Source organism: Conger conger, chromosome 2 (assembly GCF_963514075.1).
Source record: "Conger conger chromosome 2, fConCon1.1, whole genome shotgun sequence".
Classification (NCBI taxonomy): Eukaryota; Metazoa; Chordata; class Actinopteri; order Anguilliformes; family Congridae; genus Conger; species Conger conger.
Window position 1 is genome coordinate 8514865 of NC_083761.1, and position 19861 is coordinate 8534725.

The following is a 19861-nucleotide window of genomic DNA, read 5'->3' on the forward strand; positions in this document are numbered from 1 at the left end:
GGGCTGAGAAACTGTGAGCAGTGGGAGTGAAACTCAGATTTGCATGTGCAGGGCGGGGCAGGCTGGTTCTGCTGTCCCTCAGTGGGACTGACTCAATCTCAGAATAGAGCAGCACTGTGGCCAGGTGTCTGGGCCGTCCCCAGGGGGTTAGTGTGAGCTGAGCACACATCCTGCTGTACAGAAGTGCTCTGAGCACGCTGCACACATCACTGCTCCTCTCAGCAGGCCTCCAGAGCTGGGGTATTTCTTAAAGATCATGTGCTATTATCATTTTATTTGGACAAAGCAATCCATGTAATTATTATAGTATTTTCAAAGAAAAGAACACCCAGCATGCATTTCTGTGTGGTTTCTCCAGACACTTATGTCAGCAACACTACATATCTGGAAATTAATCTGAATGAATGAATGAATGAATTAATGGATGAATGATACAAAAATATATATTCTTTGACAATTTACTTCTATCATTTTCATCTCGTATTCATTTTTGAGTGTTTTGTAAAAGTATTTTCAGTGCCAAGAATATAATTATGATTTAATCAGAGAAAGGGAACCCCCAAAATCACAGGATCATCAGAAGCACAAACCTCCATTTTTATAATAACTGCCAGAGACACAGTAGTTCTTCAAATAATCTTTATTATGTCAATGAAATTGATCTAACAGCTATTCTCAAAACCACACAAACACAAATAAGAGCACACGTGTGCATATTTGTTTTAATGAACACAAGCAGAGCACATGAGAGATATTAGCACTGGAAGCTCAGGCTGGAGGAAGGATTCACACACAGGCTCAGCTCAGTGTGACAGCAGTAAGGAGCAGAGAGGCTGAGGGCAGAACAGGGTAAAAACAGTGTGATCAGAGTGTGTGAGCTGGGCCTCCACCCGGCCTACTAAGAACAGTGGGCTCTCCTCAGTGTCTGAGGGGGGGCAGACTGGGAGCCCTTTGTGGCCTCACAGGTCAGTGACCCCGCCTTCTTCCAGTCTCCCGCACTGAGAGTCAGCGAGCTGCTCCAGCTGTACAGGCCGTCATTCCCCAGGACCCCCACACTCCCGGCCACGCCCGAGCTCCAGCTGGCGTCGTCCACTTTCCAGCGCAGAGTCCAGTCTGAGGGGAAGCCCTTGTTGGCCAGACACACCAGTGTGGCCTTTCCCTGCTTCAGCTCCACACTGGAGGGGGGCAGGACTGTGAGGGTGGGAACTGTGTCACCTGGGAGACACAGAGAGACATGAGCTCAGAGAGTGGACACAGCTCCAACTGTCTGATATTGCCATATCCGTACAATTCATACTTTATGCTAACAACATAATGTATTAATAGATAATAGCATTATGATCGGAAAAACTACAGAATAAGGTTTCTTTGGAGTCCTTCTCATTTACTAAATAAATACGCATTAAATACGACAACAATATTTAAAAAAATGTTTTTTTCATCCAATAATGCGGTCAAATATTATGATAATATGACGACAAAATTTTAATTTCTAATAACGAATTATATCAGCAAACCAACCATAACATGTTTCAAGTGTATGATCCTATTTCATTTTAAAGTAGCCAATGTAAAATGAATAACTCTTTGACTTCGGTTTTTTAAGTTTGAGTAATGTGCATTTAGTATCTAAAATAGTACCGTTATGACGTTAAGGCTAAATCATGACTTGTATTGCATTCTATTTAAATTAATGTGCCACAAATAACATCTGGCTACACTTCAAAATGCTTCAGAGCCGCTTTGAGCGCACCGAGTGAACCAACGAAATGAACTCCTGAAGTTTAAAAATGATTTTAAATAATCTTCTATAAACGATCTTCTACTATTCGTGTTTTTTGCTCACTCGCGGATCAGGAAGATTAACATTTTAATTTCCCACATCTAACGTCGGAAAATTGCAGTAGCCTATATTTTAAAAATACAGCAAAAACATAGGTATGGACAAAGCCTATCCGAAAGAGAGATTACTTACTTCCAATTGACAGTTTTATTCCGCCACCCAAAGTACAGAATCATTTACCAGCCGTACAAAAACCTCTCACTCAAGAGACACTGCCGTCCCTGCATTCCGACTAAACGACGCTTTTCAAACGAGTCAACTAATTGTTTGTAAACATTTCCTTTGAATTTATGCATCATACGCATATTCGATTCTACTGAGCGTTTCTGTGGGCAAGATAATTTAAAATAAATGGCTAATCTTAGAAGGACTCCGGGTTTTTAAGATTCACGATAATTATAAAAAATATTCACTCACGACATCGAACGTCGGAAAATGAGAAAATATTAAAAAAAGAAAGCAAAAACATCGATATGGATGTGTCTGAAAGAGAAATTACTTACGTCCAATTGACAGTTTTGTTCCGCCACCGAAAGTGCGCCACAGTGATACAGACGCATTCACCGGCCGTACAAAAACCTCTCACTCAAGACACACAGCCGTCCTGTGCCTTTTTCATTCTGACTTCACGCAGATTTTGAGCACACCATTAACTATTTATGGAGGCTAGACATATCCTACACAAATATATCTTACTCTCTTGAGATTTTCAAATTTTCAAATTCTGTCTATTTTAAGGACTGACTCGGTTGTAATACGATATAAATATACAATGCTCCCAATTCGCAAAACATTTCATAAAAAATAATGTAGCCTCAAACAACTGATCGTATGTCCACCTATTTTTGCGGGAAATCCTGAAAAGTCTTATTGTGCAGAAACTTACTGCCGATTTCCAGTTTGGTCCCGCCACCGAAAGTCCACCACAGTGGTTTAGTCTGATAAACCTGCCAGTTGTACAGATGGTTGATCCGACCGACTGTGCAGTGTTCGTAAGTCCCCTGCTGGACAATTGTGAAACGACCGTTAAGATGAAATTCAGAAAGCTGATCAAGAAGTGGATACAGGGTTCTTCATTCAACAATTGTTTTTATCTTTGACCACAAAGAATATGAAGTAATTATTTTATTTCTTCATCAAAATGAATTTGGCAAGTGTTGAGTTGCCAAACTTCTTGTACAGAACACATTCAGATTTGCATATAAATGTGAGCCAAAGTTCAGTGAAACAGCGTCTGATGAATTATTCAGAACACTACCAACTCATAAACATATAAATCTTAGTGGCGCTGAAACAGTAAAGCATAGATAGCATTCCACCCTGTGATGAACAGGAATAAAACAAATGTTGAAATCTTTATACAGTGCAGAGTGCCACAGAGAGGCAGACAAGGAAAAGCAACATCAGAGATAAAATTAGGCCTTGTGGGTGTATTTGATGAAGAGAAAAGTCAAGCAGTGAGGAAAAATAAAAACGGTTTATGTTCCCCCATGTCTTCAGCTGCAGTGCAGGGGGTGCAGGTGAGAACAGACCAGCAGTTTCATGGGGTTCACAGAGGGTCACAGGCTTCCAGGCTTGGGTCAGCATCTGTGGGGAAGGTCACACACCCTCAGTGCAGCAGTCCCACATTGAGGGCCCCAGGCTGTGGGCAGTGGCCCTTTTATCTCGTGGTGGGGAGCCTCTAGGTGCTGCTAGAGTCACTCCAGGTGTTGAGTAACTGGTGTAATCTCAGAGCTCTGTCAGGGCTGCTCCCAGGTGTTGAGTTACTGGTGTAATCACAGAGCTCTGTCTGGGCTGCTCCCAGGTGTTGAGTTACTGGTGTAATCACAGAGCTCTCTCTGGGCTGCTCCCAGGTGTTGAGTAACTGGTGTAATCACAGAGGTCTATCTGGGCTGCTCCCAGGTGTTGAGTAACTGGTGTAATCACAGAGCTCTGTCTGGGCTGCTCCCAGGTGTTGAGTAACTGGTGTAATCACAGAGCTCTGTCCAGGCTGCTCCACTCTGGCCTGTGTGTGCTGTCCATGGTGCTGCAGACATTGGGAATTGGGGGAGGTGACAGAAGAGAGAGAGAAAAGATCTGGGCAGGGCATCCAGTCTCTGCAGCACACTCAGTTAAAGCAGCAGTGAATATTGCACGTGTCCCAGCCCTCTATAGACCCCCTGCTGTTCACACATCAGAGCTCCTCTAACTGTGTGTGACAGGATTTGTATAGAGGAAGGGGCTTTGCATACCTGTCCTGCCTCACTGCTCCACACACTTTAAGACCCCCAGTACTGATCAGTGACAGTCCAGTCCTTTCACAGACACTGACACAGGCAGCATTATGATGATGTCAGTCTTTCTCCTGCTGCTGATGCTGGGACTCTATGTACAGGGTGAGAAATTGAAACTTGGGATTTTGGTTCTATTTGAAATTTGATTAACTTATTTTTTTCATTAACTCTTTTCAGGACAGTGCCATTATTATTATTATCTTTTCAAATACGCCCAAATATTACATGCGGTTTGAAAATATTAATATTCTTTTACATCCATTTCTTTGTTTTCAGAATCAATGGGAGATATGGTCCTGACTCAGTCTCCATCAGCTCAGGCTGTTCAGCAGGGAGACACTGTCTCTATCAGCTGTAGAGCCAGTCAGGGAGTTGCAAACTGCCACAATGCAAACAATTACCAGGACTGTCTCTCCTGGTACCTGCAGAAACCTGGTCAGGCTCCTAAACTTCTGATTTATGGCATCACAAATCGTCAGGCTGGGATTCCTGATCGTTTCAGCGGGAGTGGATCTGGGACTCAGTTTACACTGAAAATCACTGGAGTCCAGGCTGAAGATGCTGGAGATTATTACTGTCAGAGTTACCACGGTAGTGGTGTGTTCACACAGTGATACAGAGCCGTACAAAAACCTCCCTCAGTCAGACTGCACAGAGACTGCACTGCTGCAGCTGGGACCTACTGCAGGTGCTGAGGGGGGAGGCACTGATCTGTAACAATGAGAGGCTCTGCTCTAAAACACTGAGCTAACAGGGATTATTATTAAATCTGTCAGGGCCTCCAATGAAACATGTGGCACTACATGCAGTACATCCAAACAATTGATTGGGAATTTAATTGGGAAGAATTCTTTTTTTTTTTGCTTCATAATTCCTCCCATTCGCAAAAGATGTCAGTTGTTCCGAAGCAGCGCTCTGACATAAGATACTCATTTCTAGATGAATTAATTGTAATGAGATGAACACAAGATGTCACAGAGCCCAGCAGCAGTGGACAGCACACAGTCCAGAAAAGTTAGTCACTCTGTCCAGAACACTCCCAGCACACATTACACAGGCTGCTGTTACACACCCTGACCAGTCAGAGCATCACTGCTGCTTCTGATCTGATACTCCAGCACCATCATAAAAGAGCTGAAACTACAGTCTGATATGCAGTCCTGTCCAATCCTGTGAGCAGCTGTGTGAAAGGGCCTCGTATAACTGTGTGCATCGTCACCACAGGAGGGAGGGCTTCACTTGGCCCAGTTGTCCCTTTCTCAGTGAGGAAAAGTCAGTCCTCTGGTTGGTTGTGTGCCAGTGGTCTGCCTGAGCCAACTGCACAATGTGAGCTCACAGACACAGTGTCTGTGCTGCTCAGCTGCTCCAGAGCTGAATGAACATCATGGCTGCTGGCTTCTCTGTGCGTCCAGCATTGATGGAGGAAAGACAGATCAGGGAGGAATTACACATCAATCCTGGTGTAAACATGCAATAAGGGTTTCTGTGGTCAACTCTGTTTCCCCCAAGCTGCTTAATTTTCAGTCATTGAAATGCTATTGTATTATATTCAGAGAAAGATGCTCTTCAGAGTGAATTCACGTAAAAACACAAAAATGCAGTATTTCACTTCTCATTAAATGTATATGGATAAAGTGTAACTGAATAATTCCATGTACCTGACTGAGGTCCTTGACTTTCTGAACACCCATAAAAACTGCAATCAGAATTCAAAACACGTACATTTACTCAACTCATATTTTACACAATCTATCCACTTCAGCCCTTCTTGACCATGTACGCATATTCACATGTCTTCATGTACACAGGTCAATGTCAGAAACCGTTACTTTGACATTTAAATGTTTGACAGAGTAAAAACAGCAGTGAGTGATACACGTGTCCCAGGCCTCTATAGACCCCCTGCTGTTCACACATCAGAGCTCCTCTCACTGTGTGTGACAGGATTTGTATAGAGGAAGGGGCTTTGCATACCTGTCCTGCCTCACTGCTCCACACACTTTAAGACCCCCAGTACTGATCAGTGACTGTCCAGTCCTTTGACAGACACTGACACAGGCAGCATTATGATGATGTCAGTTTTTCTACTGCTGATGCTGGGACTCTTTGTTCAGGGTGAGCAAGATTGAAACATTTTAACTTTTGATTTTGGTTAAATTAGACATTTTATTTTCTGAGTTTTCACAAAACAACTCTTTTCAGAACAATGCCATAATGTTTTGTTGAATTTTATATTATTACCAAATATTACCAAGTGTTTGATAATATTAATGAGCATTGACATCCATTTTTTTGTTTTCTTTTTCAGAAACGAAGGCAGATATAGTTGTGACTCAGTCTCCATCAGCTCAGGCTGTTCAGCAGGGAGACACTGTCTCTATCAGCTGTACAGTCAGTGAGAGTGTTTACTACCACTCAAGCACTGGCCACTATCTCAGCTGGTACCTGCAGAAACCTGATCAGGCTCCTAAACTTCTAATATATCTCGCCACAACTCGCCAGTCTGGGATTCCTGATCGTTTCAGTGGGAGTGGATCTGGGACTCAGTTTATACTGAAAATCACTGGAGTCCAGGCTGAAGATGCTGGAGATTATTACTGTCAGAGTGCACATTATATCAGTGGTAGCTGGGTGTTCACACAGTGATACAGAGCCGTACAAAAACCTCCCTCAGTCAGACTGCATAGAGACTGCACTGCTGCAGCTGGGACCTACTGCAGGTGCTGAGGGGGGAGGCACTGATCTGTAACACTGAGGGGCTCTGCTCTAAAACACTGAGGTACAGGAGATTATTATTAAATCTGTAAGGGTCTCGACTCAAAACATGTGGCACTACATTTCAGTTTTAGTTCATCCAAACCATTGATTGGGAATTTAATTTGGAAGAATTTATATTTTGCTTCATAATTACTCCCATTGGCAAAAGATGTCAGTTGTTCCGAAGCAGCGCTCTGACATAAGATACCAATTTCAAAATGTATGAATTGTAATGAGTTGAACAGAAGATGTCACAGAGCCCAGCAGCAGTGGACAGCACACAGTCCAGAACAGTGAGTCACTCTGTCCAGAACACTCCCAGCACACATTGCACATGCTGCTGTTACACACCCTGACCAGTCAGAGCATCACTGCTGCTTCTGATCTGATACTCCAGCACCATCATAAAAGAGCTGAAACTACAGTCTGATATGCAGTCCTGTCCAATCCTGTGAGCAGCTGTGTGAAAGGGCCTCGTATAACTGTGTGCATCGTCACCACAGGAGGGAGGGCTTCACTTGGCCCAGTTGTCCCTTTCTTAGTGAGGAAAAGTCAATCCTCAGGTTGGTTGTGTGCCAGTGGTCTGCCTGAGCCAACTGCACAATGTGAGCTCACAGACACAGTGTCTGTGCTGCTCAGCTGCTCCAGAGCTGAATGAACATCAGTGGCTGCTGGCTTCTCTGTGCATCCAGCATTGATGGAGGAAAGACAGATCAGGGAGGAATTACACATCAATCCTGGTGTAAACATGCAATAAGGGTTTCTGTGGTCAACTCTGTTTCCCCCAAGCTGCTTAATTTTCAGTCATTGAAATGTTATTGTATTATATTCAGAGAAAGATGCTCTTCAGAGTGAATTCACGTAAAAACACAAAAATGCAGTATTTCACTTTTCATTAAATGTATATGGATAAAGTGTAACTGAATAATTCCATGAGCCTGACTGAGGTCCTTGACTTTCTGAACACCCATAAAAACTGCAATCAGAATTCAAAACACGTACATTTACTCAACTCATGTTTTACACAATCTATCCACTTCAGCCCTTCTTGACCATGTACGCATATTCACATGTCTTCTTGTACACAGGTCAATGTCAGAAACCGTTACTTTGACATTTAAATGTTTGACAGAGTAAAAACAGCGGTGAATGATACACGTGTCCCAGCCCTCTATAGACCCCCTGCTGTTCACACATCAGAGCTCCTCTAACTGTGTGTGACAGGATTTGTATAGAGGAAGGGGCTTTGCATACCTGTCCTGCCTCACTGCTCCACACACTTTAAGATCCCCAGTACTGATCAGTGACTGTCCAGTCCTTTCACAGACACTGACACAGGCAGCATTATGATGATGTCAGTTTTTCTACTGCTGCTGATGCTGGGACTCTTTGTTCAGGGTGAGCAAGTTAAAATTTTTTTTTACTATTTTAAATGTTATTTGCTAACTTTTCACATTACAACTCTTTTCATAACAGTGCCTTTTTTTCTAATAAAAAAGTATCAGAATATGACACAGTGTTTGATAATATTGATGTGCATTGACATCCATTTCTTTGTTTTTGTTAACAGAATCAATGGCAGATATAGTTGTGACTCAGTCTCCATCAGCTCAGGCTGTTCAGCAGGGAGACACTGTTTCTATCAGCTGTACAGTCAGTCAGAGTGTCTACAGTGGCAATCGCCTCAGCTGGTACCTGCAGAAACCTGGCCAGGCTCCTAAACTCCTGATATATCTCGCCACAACTCGCCGGTCTGGGATTCCTGATCGTTTCAGTGGGAGTGGATCTGGGACTCAGTTTACACTGAAAATCACTGGAGTCCAGGCTGAAGATGCAGGAGATTATTACTGTCAGAGTTACCACAGTAGTGGTGTGTTCACACAGTGATACAGAGCCGTACAAAAACCTCCCTCAGTTAGACTGCACAGAGACTGCACTGCTGCAGCTGGGACCGACTGCAGGTGCTGAGGGGGGAGGCACTGATCTGTAACACTGAAGGGCTCTGCTCTGAACTACTTTGTGCAATAATAACTCTCCTATTCCCAAACCTAACACACTTTCTCTAAATGTGAATGTTAGAACCGAACCATTAAATCCATACATTTATAAGTAAACATTTTTAATTGAGAGAACAGCCTTTACACATGGGAATTGGTCAGAACCAACTTGTTTCATCTTTTCTAAAACATACAAAGAAAGGGCGACTCACCACTTTGTAAACACAAGGAAAAGATGCACAGATTCAACAAAAAACAGAAATGGTGAATAGCAATTAAATTATGTTTTCTGTACCAGAGATGGGACCCTAGACTCAACACACATGGTGAATATGTTGAATAGAGTGTTTGTACTTTTCAGAGGATTACCAGCAGTACGTCATCCAGTAATTTAGGATCTAAACAAGGTTTTTGTTTTTCACTTTGATCAATGTCACATTAATATTAATGAGCAGATCCTGAGGCATTCTGGCATAATTCACTCCCTGAACAGGATGTACAGCCCTCCATCACAATGGCTCTGCATCTGACTGAGTGAACTGCAGTGTGGGAGAAGAAACAGAAAAAATTAGGACAACAGAAAATAATCACCGTTGAAAATATGACGGGAAAACGTTCCAGTGCCTTCTACAGTTAGCTCAGTAATCCCTGTGTTAACACAAGGCTCTCATTCTACTCATCTGAAAACTACAGTGTCAAATAAAAAGAAAGGATCTGTTCATGGTGACAAATGGGAAATAAACACCATAATACTGTTAGTTCTTAGCTCACATTTCAGATGGATTGCATTTGAATCATTCTCAGGGCACTGACTTCCTGATCTCTCATAGTCCGACTTCTATCAGAACATCCAACATGGGAATGTATTAATAAACACATTTAACACAGATTAGTACGAATGCAGTCACATTTCAGCAGTAACAAGGATATGAAAGTGTCATTTAATTTCAGCAAAGCTTCAATTAATACCCACTGCTGTTCACACATCAGTGCTCCTCTGACTGTTTGTGACAGGATTTGTATTTTACTACAACTTCATCCCTTCTTGACCATGTACACATCTTCCCATGTCTCTATGTACACAGTTAAATAGTGCATATGTCCCAGCCCTCTATAGACCCACTGCTGTTCACACATCAGAGCTCCTCTCACTGTGTGTGACAGGATTTGTATAGAGGAAGGGGCTTTGCATACCTGTCCTGCCTCACTGCTCCACACACTTTAAGACCCCCAGTACTGAGCAGTGACAGTCCAGTCCTTTCACAGACACTGACACAAGCAGCATTATGATGATGTCAGTCTTTCTACTGCTGCTGATGCTGGGACTCATTGTTCAGGGTGAGCAAGATTGAAACTTTTTAACTTGTGATTTTGGTTCAATTTGATGTTTTATTTTCTGAGTTTTCACAAAACAACTCTTTTCAGAACAATGCCATTATTTTTTGTTGAATTTTAGAATATTGCCAAATATTGCTGAGTGTTTGATAATATTAATGAGCATTGACAGCCATTTCTTTGTTTTATTTTTTCAGAATCAATGGCAGATATAGTTGTGACTCAGTCTCCATCATCTCAGGCTGTTCAGCAGGGAGACACTGTCTCTATCAGCTGTACAGTCAGTCAGAGTGTGCACGGTGGCAGCTACCTCCACTGGTACCAGCAAAAACCTGGTCACGCTCCTAAACTTCTGATATATACTGCCACAACTCGCCAGTCTGGGACTCCAGATCGTTTCAGTGGGAGTGGATCTGGGACGCAGTTTACACTGAAAATCACTGGAGTCCAGGCTGAAGATGCAGGAGATTATTACTGTCAGAGTTTACACTACCTCAACAGTAAATATGTATTCACACAGTGATACAGAGCCGTACAAAAACCTCCCTCAGTCAGACTGCACAGAGAATGCACAGAGACTGCAGCTGGGACCTACTGCAGGTGCTGAGGGGGGAGGCACTGATCTGTAACACTGAAGGGCTCTGCTCTGAACTAATTTGTGCAATAATAACTCACCTATTCCCAAACCTAACACACTTTCTCTAAATGTGAATGTTAGAATCAAGCCATAGAATCCATACATTTATAAGCGAACATTTTTAATTGAGAGAACAGCCTTTACATATGCAAATTGGTCAGAACCAACTTGTTTCATCTTTTCTAAAACATACAAAGAAAGGGCGACTCACTGCTTTGTAAACACAAGGAAAAGATGCACAGATTCAGCAAAACCGAAATGATGAATTGCATTTTAATGATGTTTACTGTACCAGAGATGGGATCCTAGACTCAACGCACATGGTGAATATGTTGAATAGAGTGTTTGTACTTTTCAGAGGATTACCAGGAGTACGTCATCCAGTAATTTAGGATCTGAAGAAGGTTTTTGTTTTTCACTTTGATCAATGTTACATTAATATTAATGAGCAGATCCTGAGGCATTCTGGGATACTTCACTCCCTGAACAGGATGTACAGCCCTCCATCACAATGGCTCTGCATCTGAGTGAGTGAACTGCAGTGTGGGAAAAGAAGGGGCTGCTGGGAGAATGTGCTGTATGGGAGAAGCAGCTTTTCAGTGCTCTCACCAAGTGATGGAGGACATTGCAGAAATGACGTTTGTTGATGAATATGATCCAACATACAAAATAAAAAATTAAAAAATCACTGTTGAAAATATTATGGGAAAACATTCCAGTGCCTTCTACAGTTAGCCCAGTATTCCCTGTGTTAACAAAACACTTCTCATACTACTCATCTGAAAACTACAGTGTCAAATATAAAGAAAGTATCTGTTCAAAAGTGAAATAAACACCATAATACTGTTAGTGCTTAAATCACATTTCAGATGGATTGCATTTGCATCATTCTCGGGGCACTGACTTCCTGATTTCTCATAGTCCTACTTCTATCTGAATACACAACATGGGAACTGAACTATAAAGAAACTATAAAGAAACTTTAGTTCAAATGCAGTCACATTTCACCAGTAACATGGATTTGAAAGTGTAAAATAGTTTCAGAAAAGCTACCATTAATAGCCACTGCTGTTCACACATCAGAGCTCCTCTAACTGTGTGTGACAGGATTTGTATAGAGGAAGGGGCTTTGCATACCTGTCCTGCCTCACTGCTCCACACACTTTAAGACCCCCAGTACTGATCAGTGACAGTCCAGTCCTTTCACAGACACTGACACAGGCAGCATTATGATGAAGTCAGACTTTCTACTGCTGCTGATGCTGGGACTCATTGTACAGGGTGAGCAAGCTTGAAACATTTTACCTTGTAATTCTGGTAAAATTTGACATTTTATTTTCTGAGTTTTCACAAAACTACTCTTTTCAGAACAATGCCATTATTTCTTGTTGAATTTTAGAATAGGACCGAATATTGCAGAGTGTTTGATAATATTAATGTGCTTTGAATGTGCTTTGTTTTCTTTTTCAGAATCAATGGCAGATATAGTTGTGACTCAGTCTCCATCATCTCAGGCTGTTCAGCAGGGAGACACTGTCTCTATCAGCTGTAGAGTCAGTCAGAATGTTTACCACCACTCAGGCTATGGCCACTATCTTCACTGGTACCTGCAGAAACCTGGTCAGGCTCCTAAACTTCTGATTCTCCACAAATCACCAGTCTGGGATTCCTGATCGTTTCCGTGGGAGTGGATCTGGGACTCAGTTACTCTGAAAATCACTGGAGTCCAGGCTGAAGATGCAGGAGATTATTACTGTCAGAGTTCACACTACCTCAACAGTAAATATGTATTCACACAGTGTTACAGAGCCGTACAAAAACCTCCCTCAGTCAGACTGCACTGCTGCAGCTGGGACCTACTGCAGGTGCTGAGGGGGGAGGCACTGATCTGTAACACTGAGGGGCTCTGCTCTAAAACAATGAGCTGCAGGGGATTATTATTAAATCTGTCAGGGTCTTTAATCAGAACATGTGCAACTACATATCAATTTCAGTTCATCCACACCATTGATTTGGAATTGGCACAGACTCCATACTCCAGCACCATCATAAAAGAGCTGAAACTTCACTCTGATATGCAGTCCTGTCCAATCCTGTGAGCAGCTGTGTGAAAGGGCCTCGTCTAACTGTATGCTTCTTCACCACAGGAGGGAGGGCTTCATTTGGCCCAGTTGTCCCTTCCTCAATGAGGAAGAGTCAATCCTCTGGTTGGTTGTGTGCCAGCACGATTGGCTGATTCCATGTTTTGGAAGGACCAGCTCATGGTGACATCACATTCACCATTTTTAGCTCACTGCTACCTTGACCATGTAAGATCCTTTTCCTGAAGGCAATAGTCCTACTCATTCTGCTCTATGTGGAGAGGGTGTTTCCCCCAGACAAAGCCACCGGGAAGCTAATTACCCGGATGGCTTTCCGCTTTGTCTGGGGGAGCACCATGGAAAAGCTGAAACGCGTCACCCTCCTCAAGGAGGAGCGGAATGGGGGGCGGGGGGTCCCAGACATTGTCAACATCATCATGGTGCAGGGTCTGGCCACCCTTGTCCAGAACGCAGGGAAGGTGGGTAAGGCCTCTGGTAATGTTCACCCGGGTGCCCTGAGCTCACCCAAATGCAGAGGATGTGTACAAACTCCCAGAGGTGCAGTGAGTGGGCTTTCAAGTAGATTACTTTCAGAGGATTTGAGTTCAGTACACAAATCCACATTTATGTCATCAAAGCTGTGTCTGTTCAGATGCAATACAAGTGACTCTCACCTTTGCTGGACTGAATCAGAGAATCAAAATGTACAGCGATATAATTTTTTACCTAAATTGACCCGATCATCATTTTTGTAATAGTGTCCATGGCATGACTGGATCATCCACACCAGGGAATATGAAACATTTTCCTTAAGCGTTTAACAAGCATAAAATATCAAATAATGTGATTATGTACCCCCTTAATTACTTTACATAAACCAGCATGAACTTAAATCCATGAGAATATCAGATACTATTCATATATGGATTTTTATACAGGCACATGCATCCATTATATTTCAGACATGATTTAGTGGTGGATTGCTATTACCAGAACATGTTTGAGTTCAGTGAACAAATGTGGCACTGAGTACCTTGAATTTTCTAAAAGGGCATATGTAAACAAAAAGACATTTGTCATTCGCACAGGATTAAAATGAATGTGAATATCAGTAAAGCACCCACACTGGGATATGTCACCATGTTGAAGTGTTGAAGGCATTAGTGCAAACCTGTTCACTTCACTGTTTTCATTCTAAATGTGTCATCTCCAATCCCACCAAATTATGAACGCCCAATTTGAGAACTTCACCAAGCATCACCAGCAGAAGACTGGCGGTTCTCTTCCAAAAGTAACGCCCAACGCCAGCCACACCCTTCTATTCACACTGCAGGCACAAGCTGCACATGTCATGGTGTAGTGACTGATTAGGGCCACCAGGGGGCAGGGGGCTCATTGCCTTCACCTGGCCCTCATTAGTGCCAGGGAAGCGTTCCCCTCAGAGTATTTAAGGGCAGTGCTGACATTCGATCGGCGCTTTGATGTCCACTGTTCGCTCTGGTACAAAGCTGGTACGCACAAGGTAGACTCAGAGCTGGTTGAGTCAGGTAATGTGTTGAATAGTTTTTCTGACAATCTTAAAAAGAAACGAAAAAGTAAGGAAGGTGTTCAGTTGGTTAATGTGTGTTCACGGCTGACACCTTCCTATAGGTTCTTTGTTTTCGTTCCCTTGGGTGACACAAAGCCCATGTGGACCGACCCTTGCAGGGCTGCCAGTCAGTCAGTCTGAGACTATGGTGCTCACTCACTTACCACGAGTAGAGATTTTACTGAGTGATCTACCCAGCAGCCTATTTCAGTCTCAAGACTCTTTAGAACTTGCATTTAGCATCTCTACTGCTTCTCTATGTTTTCCTCCCGTACGGCCAAGAATCTTGGGGTGACTCTTGATAACTGCCTGACCCTGGCTCCGCAAGTATCCTCCACTGCCAGAACCTGCAGGTTCTTTCTGTATAATATACGCCGTATCCGTCATCTCCTGACGGAGAAAGACACCCAGCTCCTAGTCCAGGCGCTCGTCATTTCCCGCCTGGATTACTGCAACTCCCTCCTTGCCGGTCTCCCAGCGTGTGCCATCAAGCCCCTCCAGCTGGTCCAGAGTGCTGCAGCCCGCCTGATCACCAGTCAGCCCAGGTCGGCTCATGTCACTCCACTTCTCATTGGCCTCCACTGGCTTCCTATTGCCGCATGCATCAGATTCAAGGCCCTAGTGTTGGCATTCCAGGCTGCTAAGGGGACTGCCCCACCTTACATACAATCCTTGATCACTCCCTACTCCCCAGCTAGACCACTCCGGTCTTCCAGCTCTGATCGCCTTATGGTTCCCTCTCTACGTGCACCTGGCGGTCGAGCTGCACGTTCACGCCTGTTTTCCGTTCTGGTTCCTCAGTGGTGGAATGACTTGCCTACCACTGTCAGGACAGCAGAATCCCTCCCCCTATTTTGACGCAGACTCAAAACACACCATTTCAAACTCTACCTTACTCCACCCTCCTGATTTCCCCCGCCCCCCTTTCTGATATCCCTATCCTTCTTGTCTAACCCAAATAATAATAATAATATTTTTGCACTGCTGATGACGACTGTATGTTTAGAACAGCATTCCATGTGTATTTTCCTAGTTATGGATGTGATGCTTTGACTTGTGGTAGAACCTATGCACTTGTAAATTTGGATTAAAAGCGTCTGCCAAATGACAAAAATGTAAATGTATGTGCTTTCATGTGGACATAAAGATTATTCATGTACAGTATTATTCATTGACATCTTTACTTTAGATGGTGATCGCCTCTCCTCTCTATTACACCTCTCTGCTTGCACAATGAATGCCCTTGGTGCTGACACTGATGTATCAGAAGTGAAAGAATGAACAAAACCCAACCTCCAGACATGAAATCTCTAATCTGAGACTGATGCTAAAGCATGTGTGAAGTACAGCCCCCTCCCTTTCTCACCTCACTACAGAAATGAGCCCTCCTCCTCCTCATGTTCAAACAGCTGTCTCAGGGCTGGGTATTTTGGGCTGAGAAACTGTGAGCAGTGGGAGTGAAACTCAGATTTGCATGTGCAGGGCGGGGCAGGCTGGTTCTGCTGTCCCTCAGTGGGACTGACTCAATCTCAGAATAGAGCAGCACTGTGGCCAGGTGTCTGGGCTGTCCCCAGGGGGTTAGTGTGAGCTGAGCACACATCCTGCTGTAAAGAAGTGCTCTGAGCACGCTCCACACATCACTGCTCCTCTCAGCAGGCCTCCAGAGCTGGGGTATTTCATATTGATCATGTGCTATTATCATTTTATTTGGACAAAGCAATCCATGTAATTATTACAGTATTTTCAAATAAATTAACACCCAGCATGCATTTCTGTGTGGTTTCTGCAGACAGTCATGTCAGTAACACTCTACATATCTGGGAATAAATATGAATTTAAAAAATAGGTACAAAAATATATCTTTTTGTCAATTTACTTAAAGCGATCTATCATTATCATCTCATATTCATTTTTGAGTGTTTTGTAAAAGTATTTTCAGTGCCAAGAATATAATTATGATTTAATCAGAGAAAGGGAACCCCCAAAATCACAGGATCATCAGAAGCACAAACCTCCATTTTTATAATAACTGCCAGAGACACAGTAGTTCTTCAAAGAATCTTTATTATGTCAATGAAATTGATCTAACAGCTATTCTCAAAACCACACAAACACAAATAAGAGCACACGTGTGCATATTTGTTTTAATGAACACAAGCAGAGCACATGAGAGATATTAGCACTGGAAGCTCAGGCTGGAGGAAGGATTCACACACAGGCTCAGCTCAGTGTGACAGCAGTAAGGAGCAGAGAGGCTGAGGGCAGAACAGGGTAAAAACAGTGTGATCAGAGTGTGTGAGCTGGGCCTCCACCCGGCCTACTAAGAACAGTGGGCTCTCCTCAGTGTCTGAGGGGGGGCAGACTGGGAGCCCTTTGTGGCCTCACAGGTCAGTGACCCCGCTTTCATCCAGTCTCCCGCACTGAGAGTCAGCGAGCTGCTCCAGCTGTACAGGCCGTCATTCCCCAGGACCCCCACACTCCCGGCCACGCCCGAGCTCCAGCTGGCGTCGTCCACTTTCCAGCGCAGAGTCCAGTCTGAGGGGAAGCCCTTGTTGGCCAGACACACCAGTGTGGCCTTTCCCTGTTCCAGCTCCACACTGGAGGGGGGCAGGACTGTGAGGGTGGGAACTGTGTCACCTGGGAGACACAGAGAGACATGAGCTCAGAGAGTGGACACACCTCCATGCGCCAATCATTCTGTCCTCACAGCAAGACAGGAATGTGACACAGAGAATATCAGGTGTTACTCATTTACAGTGGCTGAAGAGAATGTGTCCTGGTTTGCTTTATTTTGCATACAGTATAACGCTTATTAACATGTCCATAGTTTTTTTATCTATTTACATTCCATCATTATCAGAACCTGTGACTGCACTTTACAATGAGAAATTCATCACCACAAGAAAAAACTGTTTTTTAGTTCTTACAGTTGCATTTTGCCCCATTTTTGCAGCTCCAACTGTCTGATATTTTATTGCCATATCCTTATCATTTATACTTACAAAATAATATATTAATTGATAATGGTATTATGCTCCGAAAACCTACAGAATCAGGTTAATTTGTTGTCCGTCTAATTTACAAAATAAATACGCAGGAAATACGACAACAATATAAAAAAAGTTTTTAAATGATTAACCAATTCAGCAAAAAGTATTAGTATCTCTCTTTTTTCTATGATTCAAACCAATGGTGCCGATTAGCTACGGAACGTTATTTCTGGGAATAGAAATGCGTTATTCATATAGTAATGCGGTCATATATTATAATTATAAAATTATCAACTAATATGATTTAAAAAAAAACGATATACTTTCAAGTGTGTAAAATAAAGAATTATTTGACTTCGGAATTTTAAATTTTAGAAATCAAAATAGTCAAGTTATGATGATGGATAAACTATATCATGACTTTTATCATATTTCATTTAATGTGACGCAAATAACTTCTGGCTGCACTTCAAACTGCGACAGAGCCGCTTTCATTCAACCGAATCAACCAATGCAATTATTTAGTCCTGCACGGAAAAAAGTTCATTCAGAACTGCATTCTAAACATCAATGCGATAGCTAAAACACTGTTTGAATCTAGTGAGCTAGTTTAAATCGCCAAGCTTATTAAAATAATCTTGTTTTTTGTTCACTCACGTATCAGAATCACAACATTTTAATGTCCAAAATTGCAGTATATTAAAAAATACAGCAAAAATATCGATATGGACGTAGTCTATCAGAAATAGAGATTACTTCCAATTGACAGTTTTGTTCCGCCTCCGAAAGTGAACCCGAGTGAACAGACTAATTCACCAGCCGTACAAAAACCTCTTGCTAAATAGACACTGCCGTCCTCGGTGCATTCTAATTTAACGTCGCTTTTCAAACGAGTCAACCATTGGCTTGAAAAACATTTTCTTGGATTTTATGCATCATACGTAAATGTATTAACCTATCCTCAGCGTTTCTGTGGACAAGATTAAAAATAATTTGAAATCAATAGTTAATCTCACAAGGATTCCTGTTATTTTAAGCATCGCGAGAATCATTAAAATTTTGATTCCCGACATCTAGCATCGTAAAATGACAATATATTGAAAAAGAAAGCACAAACTTCGATACAGATGTATCTGAAACAGAAATTACTTACGTCCAACTGACAGTTTTGTTCCGCCACCGAAAGTCCACCACAGTGATACAGACTCATTCACCGGCCGTACAAAAACCTCTCACTCAAGAGACACAGACTGTCTGCCTTTAACATTCTGACTTCATGCAGATTTTAAGTAAACCATTTATAATGTGTAACAGCATACCCTTAGCATTTTATGTAGGCATATCCTACACAAATGTATCCTATTCCCTTGAGCTTTTCAAATTCATGTTTTTTTCTGTCTAGTTTAACGACTGACTCGGTTGTAATAAGATAGAATGTGAAATATACAATGGTAACAATTCGCAAAAACTTACAGCAGAATTTATGTGTTACAACTGATCCAACTATTTTTTCGGAATATCTTGAAAAGTCTTATTGACTAGCAATTTACTGCCGATTTCCAGTTTGGTCCCGCCACCTTAAATCCACCACATTGATTGAATATGATTAACTGGCTGCACAAAAACCTGCCTGTTGTGCAGATTTTTGATCCGACCGACTGCGCAGTGTTAGTAAGTCCCCTGCTGGAGAACTTCGAAACGACCGTTCCGATGGTATTCAGAAAGCTGATCAAGAAGTGGATACCGTGTCCTCCTCGTAAATTTTATTTTCCTCATTGTAATCATTCATTTTAAACATATCTAAACTCACATTCTGTGTAAAATGCTCCTAGACCCAGAATACATTATAAATGACGTGATTGCGACAGGGGCAGTTGTGCGACATGAGCAGATGGACGCCATCATGGATTCCTGCTATTGCCGCACCACATAAAGATTCAGCAGCATGGACAGCCACTGTGATATTTATTCATTTTTCATTTGTCTTCAACAGACCTAATTTCGACAACTTAAAAAAGCAGTATTGAGCCAATGGCCTCTTGAACTTCATTTTGAGTTGTGCCTTGATCAGTAGCACTGTTGTTGCTCCACAGGCCAGTGTGTAAGCGGCCATAGTGCTGATCAGAAAGGGAGGCTTTCAGTGGGCTCATCTGTCTCATCACGTCAGAGAGACTCTGGTTATTCACTCGTCTGCAGGCTGCCTGCTTCCTGTCTGTGTCAACAGCACACGATGCACAGGCCTCCAGCACAGTGGCTGTGCTGCTCAGTTTGTGCACTGCAGTAAAGACGTGATAACAGCACACACTATGGGGAGAGCGTATGATTTTCTGCACTATTCTGGATTGAGAGATAATAGTTTC

At 42.7% G+C, this 19861-nt stretch overlaps 1 protein-coding gene and 2 gene segments (V, D, J or C); 1 reads left to right on the forward strand and 2 right to left on the reverse strand.

Annotated features, from left to right (window-relative positions):
- Window positions 1-698: 698 nt before the first annotated feature.
- LOC133114632 (Ig kappa-b4 chain C region-like) lies at window positions 699-3387 on the reverse strand. The segment is given in 3 exon segments: window positions 699-1215; window positions 2730-2844; window positions 3376-3387. Coding segments are annotated over 3 exon segments (444 nt in total).
- Window positions 3388-8200: 4813 nt separating this feature from the next.
- Window positions 8201-10808, forward strand: LOC133114648 (immunoglobulin lambda-1 light chain-like). The gene is made up of 5 exons (XM_061224204.1): window positions 8201-8271; window positions 8444-8756; window positions 9232-9244; window positions 10121-10208; window positions 10403-10808. Exons 1-5 carry the CDS (start codon window positions 8220-8222, stop codon window positions 10726-10728), a joined length of 792 nt encoding a protein of 263 aa, XP_061080188.1. The 5' UTR covers window positions 8201-8219; the 3' UTR covers window positions 10729-10808.
- A 5750-nt stretch (window positions 10809-16558) lies between these two features.
- Window positions 16559-19290, reverse strand: LOC133114665 (Ig kappa-b4 chain C region-like). The segment is given in 3 exon segments: window positions 16559-17148; window positions 18655-18706; window positions 19246-19290. Coding segments are annotated over 3 exon segments (414 nt in total).
- Between the last annotated feature and the right edge of the window lie 571 nt (window positions 19291-19861).

Excerpts from the sequence above, each read along its gene's own strand:
- LOC133114648 (XM_061224204.1), top strand. The coding sequence starts at position 8,220 with ATGATGATGTCAGTTTTTCTACTGCTGCTGATGCTGGGACTCTTTGTT. Across the intron at positions 8,272-8,443 it reads GCTGGGACTCTTTGTTCAGG|AATCAATGGCAGATATAGTT; the intron begins GTGAGCAAGTTA and ends TTTTGTTAACAG. Across the intron at positions 10,209-10,402 it reads GCTGGGACTCATTGTTCAGG|AATCAATGGCAGATATAGTT; the intron begins GTGAGCAAGATT and ends TTATTTTTTCAG.